Here is a 13298-nt window from a genome sequence, read left to right as displayed (position 1 = left end):
GACTTGATATATATATCAAGTAAAAATATATAAATTAACCAAAGTTTAAAAAAAATCATTTATGAATAAATTACAACAGAAGTTTACTTTCTTTTGGCCTCCGGCTCGTAATAACATGTATTCATAAATGAAATAGGATAATTTGTACCAAGGATAGGGGCGGACCTACCCACAGTTGTGGGTAGGCAGTCGCACCCTTTGAAAAAAAAAAATAAGTGTATATTTTAGGAAATAATCCGAACGCACCCTTGAAAATATGGTTGAAACGTCTCATCCGCACCTCCAGCAGATAATTCCTGAGTCTGTAGATAATTCCAGATAATTCCTGAGTCTGCCGCTGACCAAGGACTTAGTTTTTAAAGTAATAAAATTGGTTTGTTCATTTGACATGACTAATTACCAAAATACCATGCATATGCCTATCATATGACCTAAATTTAACAAGAAGGTGGATGATGTTAGTTTGTTCTGGACTTAAATTGAAAAAAATAGAAACCTTAATATGTATTTATCATTTAAGAGACAGTTGTACCGGTACATTACCATTATTGGAATTACACACTGGCCGAAAGCAAACCAACGATCGACAAAAATTTTATTTATAGTAGCAAGATGCTACACCCCAAATGTATAATATTTTTCACCAATCTAATAGACGTTTCAACATTACATAACACCTAAATTAAAACGATTCCAATCCTCCCATGTTAACGCCGCTACTTTTGAACGATTTTTAATCCATAGATACGCCATTGATTTTATCTCATCAAGTGTACGCGTAAAATTCGGGACCGCCTGTCTGAATACTACATCATTTCTTATCTTCCATATACTCCAAAAAGCCACTAGAATCACAGCATGAATAACTTTCTTTCTCCTCGAGCCCGGGTCTGAACCGTGTAGTGTAAGAAGATCCTTCATGCCAAACGCGATTATCGGTGGAATTCTGCACCAACCTGCAAGGTTTTGCCAAACCGTTTGTGCGAAATGACATGATACGAATAAGTGATCACATGACTCTTCGTAATCTCCACATAAAGCACACATTAGATTCGGAACCTGCACATTCCGTCTTGCCAGCGCACACTTCGTCGGTAACCTCTCCATTTCTGCCCTCCAAACCACTATGCCAACCTTCTTCGGTACCCAGTTGTTCCATTCAAAAACGCTCCCGGTTCTGACACGGCCCATAGTGCTAAGAATCTGTTTGATACTTGATACACTAAAAGATCCATTAGTCTCATACCTCCAGTTCCATCTATCCAAGCCCGAAGACACAGAACAGCTACATAACATGGACATCAGTTGTTGTAGCTGCCCAATGGCAGTTGGGCCGAGACCTGTTTGAGCCCAAACCCAATTAAAATCATGCCCGGATTCACTAATAACCCACCGATCGGCCACAAAACATTCTTTGGACACCTCTTCTTTGAACAAAGCTGGGAATTTAAGGTATAACGGTACCGGATCAATCCAGCTATCTTACCATTACCCATGACTGCTGAGAATGCTCGTTTTAGATCGATATTAGCATCTAAAAGAGGCTGCCGAATACTACAGATACTCTTCCATGGCCCTGCTACTGAAGATTTTACCGGGATATCATTCCATGCCCTCGAGTTATGGTGAATAGCCCAAACGACTCTCCGCCACAAACCCGTTTTTTTCCGATTTAAACCTCCACCACCACTTTGCTAACATAGCTAAGTTAGCATCCCTCAGTGAACCAAAGCCAAGCCCCCCATAATCTACAGGCGCAATTGTTTTATCCCACGCCACCCAGTTCATTCTTGCTTTTTCTTCCGAGCCACCCCAAAAGAAAATCCTACGAATCTTATCCAAGGCGTCAATGACTTTAATTGGTGCTTTGAACAAAGATAAGTAGTACGTTGGTAATGCATTTAGCACCGATTTTATTAGCTTCTCCCTCCATATGACAGTGTTTTAGCTTTCCATATTGATAACCTACTTTTAAATATTTCGATCACCGCTTTCCAGTTCCGGGCCAAATTCATATTAGCACCTACCATCAAGCCAAGATGCTTAAAAGGGAACGTACCTTGTCTACACCTCAAGAGCTGAGCCATATTTTGAACTTCCTCCTCATTTACTCCCACTCCATATATACTACACTTGGCTAAATTGACTTTCAAGCCAGATACTAAGTAAAAACACCTCAAAATCCTCCGAAGATTATTAACATTCGCAACCGACCATTCCCCAATGAACATTACATCGTCCGCATATATCAAATAAGACAAAGAGAGCCCGTCCGAATTAATCTTAATCCCATTAAACAGACCAACTGAAGCTGCTTTTTTCATTATACCAGTAAGAGCCTCCATAACAATTACAAACAAGAAAGGTGATAAAGGATCTCCCTGACGAAGCCCACGAGAACATTCAAATTCCCGAGTTGGAGAACCATTTACTAGAACCGAAGCTCAGCGGTGTACAACATAGCCATTACCCAAGCTCGCCACCTACTTGGGTAATTCATCTGTGACATAATCGAGTCAAGAAAAGCCCAATTCACAGAATCATACGCCTTGTTAATGTCTACTTTAAAATACATCACACTTCGCTTGGACTTTTTTAACCAACTGAAAACTTCATTGAGAACAAGTGGGCCATCCATAATGTTCCTACCCGCCAAGAATGCCGATTGTTGCTCTGAAATCAAACTACCCACCACTCCTTTTAGTCTATTAACCAGTACCTTCAAGATGACTTTATTAATTACCCCAATAAGACTAATAGGCCTGAAATCAGCTGGGCTCACCGGATCTTTCACTTTTGGAATCAAAGCTATGAAAGAGGAGGTACAACTCGTATTTAAAGAACCCACATCATAGAATTTGTTGAATAAATTAACTAAATCCTCTCGTAGACCAGACCAACACCTTTTAATGAACTTAAAATTAAAACCATCCGGTCCCGGTGCACGATCCCCATCACATTCCCACACTGCGGATCTTATCACCCTCAATAGCCCACTTGGATCTGGATTTTTGTCTCAAATCGAGCTGCTTGATTCTGTCAAATTCAGCCACAAAATTTCTACAATCCGCCCTCTCAGCCAATTCCTCTTCCAGCAATATTCTTTCTTCCGCCAACGATTCTATATTTGCCAACCTCTTTTTTTTCTACCATAAAGCCCCTCTCTATTCTCTTTTTCCACCTTTAACCATGCTTTAATCTTATTTTTTAACCACCTCAATTTTATTGCAAGTGCAAGATCTTCTGGACCTGAAAAGGAGAATGATCCACACGTTTGTACCACAAAATCTAGAAAACCAGGGAACTCAAACCAAGAGTTAAAAAATCTGAATGGAATATGGCCAAAGTCCGATTGGACAGTGGATAGAACAATAGACCGATGATCCGACGCTACTCTATCTAATGCAAGCACCGTTGCATTTGGCTATTGTTCCCTAAATCCCAAGCACACAAGAAACCGATCCAACTTGCTTAGCTTTTTACCTTTGTCAGAGATATAAGTGTAGTTCCCCCCCCCCATATTATATTCCACCAATCCAGCCGAGATAATAAAGTGATTGAACGCGTCTGCATTGGCTTCTACAAATTTAGAGTTCAGACGCTCACTAGCATACCGGACCTCATTAAAGTCTCCCATCACGACCCATAACCCCTGTAATGAATTCCTAACCTCCAGAATTTCCAACCATAATGTTCGCCTACTAATCGCCTCATTTGGAGCATAGACGTTCATAAAATTAATTCTACACCCCGTTTGCACAAGATAGCCCGAAACCACAATAAAATATCTGTTATGTATAACATCAACGCACCTGAAAACAGCCGGGCACCAAATACATGCTAATCCCCCCGATCTTCCTTGAGAATTCTCAACAGCTAGCTTAAATTTGGCTCTACCCCAGAATTGGTTGAACATGAAAGAATCAGCATCTTGCAATTTAGTTTCCTGAATAGCAATAAAGTGAATCCCATGACTAGTTTTTAGACCACGAATCCACACCGATTTGCGATTGCTTCTCACCCCCCTTAAGTTTACCGACAAGCAATTCATCTAGAACCATTTGTGACGCCTTCATCAGCAACTAGCATCTCAGTCACTGGCTAGAATCCATTCAGATCAATTCCAATCATAGAACCAACCTTGATTGTCGCCTCGACCTCTTCTATAAAACCATTTTGTGGGATGCCTTCAACAGCGCCGGCAACAATGTCCTCACCCGAATTACCATCGCGAATCCCCGAAACCTCTTCTGGAATTTCCGATGCACCAATATTATTTCAAGGAACAGTGTTATCCTCATCGAAGTTACCAGGCTTCTCCCGAACAGGGGTGTTAAGGTCAATCGGGTCAATGGTGGGGCTGCTTAATTGAGTAAACGTCTTCTGAGTGGGCCCCTGGGTTGACCCAATTGAAGGTGGGCTACGAAGGTCCCTATTTCTTTTCCGCAGATTAGGTGCTCGGATTGGGCCAGCATCATCAACAACTTCATTTGGCCCAGAATTTAAATCCCCCAAGTTGTTATTCTTAGGCCCACCACTTAAATTATTTAATGAATTAACTAATTGTCAGGTAGTATATCATTAGTACCATCCACATGCGCCGCCTGAGACAAATTCCCATGCAGACCTTTAGTATTCCCACCAACATTGAGTGAAGAGCCCCCATGATCTTCCACTGTCTCTTGTCTTTCCACCGACTGTTCATTAACCACCGGGGATTTCTCTGACCGACCGATCTCCAAGACATCATCCTGTCGACTACCGGAATTTTCCAGATTCTGATTGATCTCGCCTTCTTCTAACTCCTCCGAATCCACTGACACCGCATCCGAATCCGACTCCATTTCTGATTCGAATCTTGGGATCCCAGTAACGAGGATACATCTATCTCCGGTATCCAATGCCCAGCTGACTCTGTTATCCAAACGACAATAGTTTTATTATTCCATTTTATAACCACGGCCTCCTCGATCTTGGACAGAATTGAGGTTACCACCATTACCGACCCACTCGAGTTATCCTCTTCCTGCCATGAAAAGGACGATTTTTGTACAACTTCTCCAAACAATCCCCCAATATTATCGAATAAAATGTTATCACGAATTATAAATGGCACTCCATTAATATTCAAGGTCACCAATCTACTGTAAGGAACCTCTTCGCCATTCCATAATACATGCTTAGAGAAGATAGATTTGAAAAAGCCCTCATGCAAATCCATGCACACCTTTGCGAACTCCTTATCTCTAAATGTTAACAAATATGTCACTCCCCCAAGAAAAGACAAACCAACCTCATTCATCCCTTCGTCCTCTATAGCCTGCCGCATCTTACTAATTGTCATAACCTTCTTGGCAGTGCCCATAATCGACCTCCCAATACAATGAAGCGGATATAGAGAACCTTTAACCTCCACCGTAACCACTTTTGCCCCATTGTTATTTCCTATAGAATCACCTTTGAACAAATCGGCATACGATCTCCCATCCTGAGTGAATGGTTTAGGTGACGGGCCTTGGTTAAACGGTTGATTTTTCGAAGAATGTTGACCACCAATACTGTTACCCTCATCCTGGATTTTTTTTCTTGTTGCCAAACCTTCGGCCTCCAAACATTCCGACCTAGCATGTCCGGTGCATAGTTTATCTTCTTATGCTCTTTATCATACTTAGCCAAAGAGACAGAGGCTTTCATGCCAAACATAATCACTGTATTCATAGAAACCAGTGTCTCCTTCACGTTTTCCACCTCGACGTATCTTACAAACCTAAAGCAGCTTCCCCTCGAATCTCTTTTCCGTGCCACATAAACGTCCGAGACAAATCCAAACGGCTTGAAAGCCCGCCATAGTACATTCCTAGTCACTTTTTCAGAAATGTTTTGCACTAGAAAGGTCCACTCAATACCATCTCCTCTGCTTCTTGTATTTTTCCGATACTGAATATCACACCACGGACCACCGTTGTCCGGTTCTCCCCCTCCGTCATTCATCAGAAAGCCTTTTAGAAACCACAGCAAGCCTAAGCAGCGAATGGATAAAAACGAAAACCCCGATAGGATAAAAGGTTAGATCTAGATGGACCCCACGATCCGATCGATTAAACCTTGTACGCTATCCAGATTTAAGTATTCATCGTCGAGCAAACTCAGCGAATACCGGGCGGCGAAGAGAAATATCGATAGAGAGATTGAGAAGCAAATCCAGCAGATTTAGTAGTGGATGATTTGGGGGTGGGGGAGACGGTTAGGGTTGGGAATGGCCGAAAGCAAACCTACTCATTTAAATCACTACAAATCCACCCATTGAATTGAAATAAATGGTTTTAACATCTCCAAACCCACATGGCCACAAAGCTACACAAAAACCACCTAGTGAAAGCATAAAACTTTACATTGTTTGACAAAAAGCAGAAGAAGTGTAGACGAAACTAACTTTTACCTTTCTTTAATCCCCTGTCGTCTGTGAGACTTGAACTCAAGACCTTTCCCTTCCCAATCAAGGTGTTTTAAAGGCTTTGACCACCACTATCTACCATCACCTAAAACATCACAACGAAACACAACTACAACCACCTTAGCCGTCACCACAGGAACCACCATCAACAACCATCCTTCGCTACCAACCACCACTACTCACCACCCTTAAACCCTCAAACGCACCACCGTCTTCAAACCCTTAAATGGAATCAAGCCTTCTATCGTCCGGTCACTGTGAAACTCCCAAACGCACCACGGTCACCTACTACAACATCCACAACCAATATCACCAGCATTCCAATTGCATCATCTTCGTGACTATTAACATCAATCATCACCGTCGTCATCTTTAACCCTAACCACCGTCGTTGTCTCCGACTCCCACAACCAACACCACCGTTGTCCTCAAGACATGGTAGTCGGCCGGAGGCCATGGCCGACTTTCTCAATTTATTTACCGAAATAAGCTAAAAAGAAAGTGGAGTGGCAAAAATCAAAAATTTCATAATAATACTATTTCTCGGCATGTTTGAAATTAATACTACTAGGTTTTTCACAATCACCGCGTTGCGGAGAATTTATTTTGTTATTTAGTCTGTGTTTACATATGTTTTGAAATCACTATGAGGGCGTTGCGCACGAAACCGCTGACAAGAATGAAAGGAAGATGTAGAAAAAAAACATTAAAAGATAATCGAAAAAAATCAACCAAAAAATTTTATGGTAATGATTTTGTTCATATGAAACCCATGGTCAGAGAATCAGAGATAAGCAAATGGTACTGGGTACCGGTACTGAATTTCCCGAACAGGAAGATCTTAAGTACAAATTCGGTACCGACTTTTGGCGCCTACCGGACCTTACCTTCAGATACCGATACTGTAACCGGCATTTTCGGTATCGATATCGGTTGGCACCGAGCTCATCCCTACCCCTGAAACTGAAAAAAAATCATTAAAAGTTGAAGAAAATCAACAAAAAAAGTTGCATGATACCGTTGTTGTTCGTACGGTACCCATGATCAAAGATGAGCAAATGGTACCGGGTAGAAGTACCGAATTTTCCGAACTAAAAGATTTTCAAAATTATTACGGTATTGACTTTTGGGGTTTTCTGTACAAGGCTGGTGTCGGTTTTTACCTTCGTGTATCGATAACTGTACCAGGCTTGGTGCCGGTTTTTAACTTCATGTACCGATAACGAACCGGACCATACATGTATTTTCGATACAAGTACCGGTTAACACAAAACTTATTCAACTTAAAAAGTAAGGAAATAATTATTATTATAATATCAAAATAATAAAAGTATTAAAAAACTATATATATTACTATAATATTAAAAACAAAATTATTTACTATTCAAAAGGTTGTAAAATTAATATAAAGATAACCTTTTAGAAACCACAGCAAGCCTAAGCAGCGAATGGATAAAAACGAAAACCCCGATAGGATAAAAGGTTAGATCTAGATGGACCCCATGATCCGATCGATTAAACCTCGTACGCTATCCAGATTTAAGTATTCATCGTCGAGCAAACTCAGCGAATACCGGGCGGCGAAGAGAAATATCGATAGAGAGATTGAGAAGCAAATCCAGCAGATTTAGTAGTGGATGATTTGGGGGTGGGGGAGACGGTTAGGGTTGGGAATGGCCGAAAGCAAACCTACTCATTTAAATCACTACAAATCCACCCATTTAATTGAAATAAATGGTTTTAACATCTCCAAACCCACATGGCCACAAAGCTACACAAAAACCACCTAGTAAAAGCATAAAACTTTACATTGTTTGACAAAAAGCAGAAGAAGTGTAGACGAAACTAACTTTTACCTTTCTTTAATCCCCTGTCGTCTGTGAGACTTGAACTCAAGACCTTTCCCTTCCCAATCAAGGTGTTTTAAAGGCTTTGACCACCACTATCTACCATCACCTAAAACATCACAACGAAACACAACTACAACCACCTTAGCCGTCACCACAGGAACCACCATCAACAACCATCCTTCGCTACCAACCACCACTACTCACCACCCTTAAACCCTCAAACGCACCATCGTCTTCAAACCCTTAAATGGAATCAAGCCTTCTATCGTCCGGTCACTGTGAAACTCCCAAACGCACCACGGTCACCTACTACAACATCCACAACCAATATCACCAGCATTCCAATTGCATCATCTTCGTGACTATTAACATCAATCATCACCGTTGCCATCTTTAACCCTAACCACCGTCGTTGTCTCCGACTCCCACAACCAACACCACCGTTGTCCTCAAGACATGGTAGTCGGCCGGAGGCCATGGCCGACTTTCTCAATTTATTTACCGAAATAAGCTAAAAAGAAAGTGGAGTGGCAAAAATCAAAAATTTCATAATAATACTATTTCTCGGCATGTTTGAAATTAATACTACTAGGTTTTTCACAATCACCGAGTTGCGGCGAATTTATTTTGTTATTTAGTCTGTGTTTACATATGTTTTGAAATCACTATGAGGGCGTTGCGCACGAAACCGCTGACAAGAATGAAAGGAAGATGTAGAAAAAAAACATTAAAAGATAATCGAAAAAAATCAACCAAAAAATTTTATGGTAATGATTTTGTTCATATGAAACCCATGGTCAGAGAATCAGAGATAAGCAAATGGTACTGGGTACCGGTACTGAATTTTCCGAACAGGAAGATCTTAAGTACAAATTCGGTACCGACTTTTGGCGCCTACCGGACCTTACCTTCAGATATCGATACTGTAACCGGCATTTTCGGTATCGATATCGGTTGGCGCCGAGCTCATCCCTACCCTTGAAACTGAAAAAAAAAATCATTAAAAGTTGAAGAAAATCAACAAAAAAAGTTGCATGATACCGTTGTTGTTCGTACGGTACCCATGATCAAAGATGAGCAAATGGTACCGGGTAGAAGTACCGAATTTTCCGAACTAAAAGATTTTCAAAATTATTACGGTATTGACTTTTGGGGTTTTCTGTACAAGGCTGGTGTCGGTTTTTACCTTCGTGTATCGATAACTGTACCAGGCTTGGTGCCGGTTTTTAACTTCATGTACCGATAACGAACCGGACCATACATGTATTTTCGATACAAGTACCGGTTAACACAACACTTATTCAACTTAAAAAGTAAGGAAATAATTATTATTATAATATCAAAATAATAAAAGTATTAAAAAACTATATATATTACTATAATATTAAAAACAAATTACTTACTATTCAAAAGGTTGTAAAATTAATATAAAGACAATGTGTACACTAACTAGTTGATGTCTCGCACGCGTTGCGTGACGATGACCGAATAATTCTCAACCAATTAAAAAACACTACTATAGTTTTCTTAGAAAAAAACTAAAACGATGACAAGACCGTAATTTTGAGTTCAAGGCAAAACTATAATTTGTCAGGACTAATGAGCGAATGATAGGTAGCTCCTTCACAAAAAAAAAAAAAAAATTAAATCGAGTCAACCAATTAAATTTTATTTTTATAGTTTTGCTAAAAAACTAAACTAATGGCAATACTGTAATTTTGAACTGAAAGCGAAGTTGTATTTTTTGATTGGGGTAAATCCGTAATTTGCCAAAAGCTAAAGTGATAGCAATACTGTAAATTTGAACCACGGGCAAAAACGTAATTTTGTGTAGGGGCAAATTCGTAATTTTGAACTTGGGGTAAAATCGTAATACAAATTTGAACAAATTGCGAATTCATAATTTTAAGCTTGGGTAAAACCATAATTTTATTTTGATCTGGAACAAAAACGTAATTTTGAACTGAGGGCGAAATCATAATTTTTGAAACGTGGGCAAAATCATATTTTAAACTAAGGGAAAAATCATAATTTTAAGCTAGGGCCAAAACCATAATTTTATTTTGAACTGTGGGCAAAATTATAATTGTGAAACGTGGGCAAAATAGTAATTTTTAACTGGGGGGCAAAAGTATAATTTTATTTTGAACTGGGTCAAAGTTGTAATTTAAACTGGGATAAAATCGTAATTTTGAACCGATGACAAAATCATAATTTTTAGATGGGGGAAAGGCATAATTTTATTTTGAACTGGGGACAAAAAAGTAACTTTGAACTAAGGGTGAAATCGTAATTTTAAAGCAGTGATAAAATCGTAAATTGGTTGGACTAATGAGGGAGTGCAGGCAGCTGTCAGGCGCTATTCCCCCAACTTGTGTTTGTTTATATATATATATATATATATATATATATATATATATATATATATATATATATATATATATATATATATATATATATATATATATATATATATATATATATATATATATATATATAGCCCTATATAGGGGTGGGTTATATGAAAAACCCCATCTTTTTTAAAAAACCTTGGAAACCCAACCTCATCCATTGATTTTGTTTCATCCAAGTAGATCAATGGTTGAGCTTTTTTTGGTATCTTTTACATTTAAATAAAACCATAAATTATAAACAAGTAAAGGAGAAGGGCATTTAAGGGATGGAAAATCTGACTTTTCTCTCACACACATCAACTTTATTTCTCTTACACACACATGTTATCTCTCTCCTCTCTCTTCAATCAAGATCATGATGAACACCAAACACAAGTTTCGATCTTCAAGTTCAGATCTACATCGTGTGAAAGAGAAAATGTTTGAAGATTGTTGTTTTAGAGAGAGAATGAGGACAAGATGAAGGTTTTTAGAGAGATGAATTTTTTGTTTTAGAGAGAGAAACAACAATCTTCATCATGTTCATCTATAACACCAAGAATACACATACAAGTGTGTGAGAGAGAAGAAGTTTGAAGTATGTTGTTTTAGAGAGAGAACGATGACACACGCACGAGTGTGTGTGTGAGAAGAAGGTTTGAAGATCTTCTTCGTGTTCATCGGACGGTTATAGATCCGGTAAGTGTTCTTGAAATATCATTTCACACTTGATTTTTTGTTGAAATGGTTATTAATATATTTTTGTGTGCTGAAAGTGTTTTAGTAATGGTTGTTAATATGATTTTGTATTTTAAATAAATCAAAAACTTTAGGATGAGATTTTGAACGGGTTTTTTTTGTTGGTTTGGTTGCTTGTTAGGGGCTTTTGATCTTAACAGTAGCTGTTTTTTTGTTGGTTTTGGTTGCTTGTTTCGGTTTTTGATCTGAACAGTAAGTGTTTTTTTGTTTGGTTGCTTGATTCACAGACTCAGGCCCATAACATGTGTTAAGCCCCCTGTTAGAATGTTATATAACGTGTGTTGATTTACAGAAACAAACCCATAAATATATTCAATTGACAAGCTGGATGGATGTAGGCGAAGTTAATGCGTGTTCTAGTAATGGTTAATGTTCATGTATTTTAAATAAATCTAAAACTTTAGGATGAGATTTTGAACGGGTTTTTTTTTGTTGGTTATGTTGCTTGTTTGGGGCTTTTGATCTTAACAATAATTGTTTTTTTGTTAGGTTGCTTGATTTACAGAGACAGACACATAACATGTGTTAAGCACCTGTTAGAATGATATATAACGTGTGTTGATTTACAGAAACAGATCCATAAAAGATATTCAATTGACAAGTTGGATGGATGTAGGCGACGTTAATGCGAGGACATTGAATAAATCACATCCTTTGGAAAAGAAGTCTTCGTTCATTTATAACATGTGTTGGTGGTTCATGCTGTAACAGAACACCATGATGTTTAAAATATCCGATAATGTGGATACTGAGCGTAAAACTTGTACAAGTAATAAATGTACAAGTTAGTATGTAACGTGTAATATGAAATGAGCCATTTTATGGTAACACATGTACCGGTAATTTTGGAATATATAATATGAAACGGGTCATTTGTTTTGCACATTTTGGAATGTATAACATGTGTTAAGCCTCTGTTATAATCTTTTTGTAACCTGACATGTATTCATGTATAAGCTAGTGGTTTATAAAACACCATGATGTGTATATACTGATCTAACATGTGTTACAATTTTTCTGTTTGGAACATGTAATTGCTTAACACGTGAGAAGGGTGAAAACAGTCGACGGGGGCGATCAGTTTAATGGTGAGCTTAGTTAATATCGTAATCTTGCTGTAACCCCACTTGTATACATATGATAACATGTAAGCGTCCATTATAACCCGACTTGTATTCATCCCGACTTGTATTCATGTATATGAAAGTGGTTTGCAAAACACCATGTTGTGCATGTACTGATCGTAACACGTGTACAAGTTAATAACCCCATGGTTTACAAAACACCATGATGTGTATACACTGATCTAACATGTGTTACAATTTGTCTGTTCGGAACATGTAATTGCTTAATGACAAAGGGAGAAAACAGTCGACGGGGGCGATGAGTTTAATAGTGAGCTTAGTTAATATCGTAATCTTTTGTAACCCCACTTGTATACATATGATAACATGTAAAGCATCCATTATAACCCGACTTGTATTCATGTATATGAAAGTGGTTTGCACAACACCATGATGTGCATATACTGATCGTAACATGTGTACAAGTTAATATGGAACATACAAGTTAATGTCGTTACACCGTATACCTGGGATAACATGTGTTAAGCCACTGTTATAATCTTGGTTTAACCCATCATGGTGTCATGTATAAGCTAGTGGTTTCCAAAACAGTTACTATTCAGATCAAAAGCCCCAAACAAAGCAACCAAACCAACAAAAAACAGTTACTATTCAGATCAAAAGCCCAAACAAGCAACCAAACCAAGCATTTTAACACAAAAATAAAAACCTGTAAATAAATCTTACACAACTGAAACAACAACTAACAAAGTACACA

General features: G+C 38.5%; 1 protein-coding gene across 1 annotated transcript; it reads right to left on the bottom strand.

The window, feature by feature from the left end:
• Positions 1-666: 666 nt before the first annotated feature.
• LOC110942467 lies at positions 667-2345 on the bottom strand. Its single transcript, XM_022184245.1, has 2 exons — positions 2060-2345; positions 667-1340 (listed from the first exon to the last, which is right to left on the bottom strand). Exons 1-2 carry the CDS (start codon positions 2343-2345, stop codon positions 667-669), a joined length of 960 nt encoding a protein of 319 aa, XP_022039937.1.
• Between the last annotated feature and the right edge of the window lie 10953 nt (positions 2346-13298).

The sequence above is a fragment of the Helianthus annuus genome, chromosome 7 (assembly GCF_002127325.2).
Source record: "Helianthus annuus cultivar XRQ/B chromosome 7, HanXRQr2.0-SUNRISE, whole genome shotgun sequence".
Lineage (NCBI taxonomy): Eukaryota > Viridiplantae > Streptophyta > Magnoliopsida > Asterales > Asteraceae > Helianthus > Helianthus annuus.
Note: the sequence above shows the minus strand (reverse complement) of the source record. Positions and strands in the feature narration are given on the sequence as shown.

Coding starts and splice junctions, on each gene's coding strand:
- LOC110942467 (XM_022184245.1), bottom strand. CDS start 2,345: ATGGAGGCTCTTACTGGTATAATGAAAAAAGCAGCTTCAGTTGGTCTG. Junction 1,341..2,059: donor GCTCTTGAGGTGTAGACAAG/GTACGTTCCCTT, acceptor GGGCTCAAACAG/GTCTCGGCCCAACTGCCATT.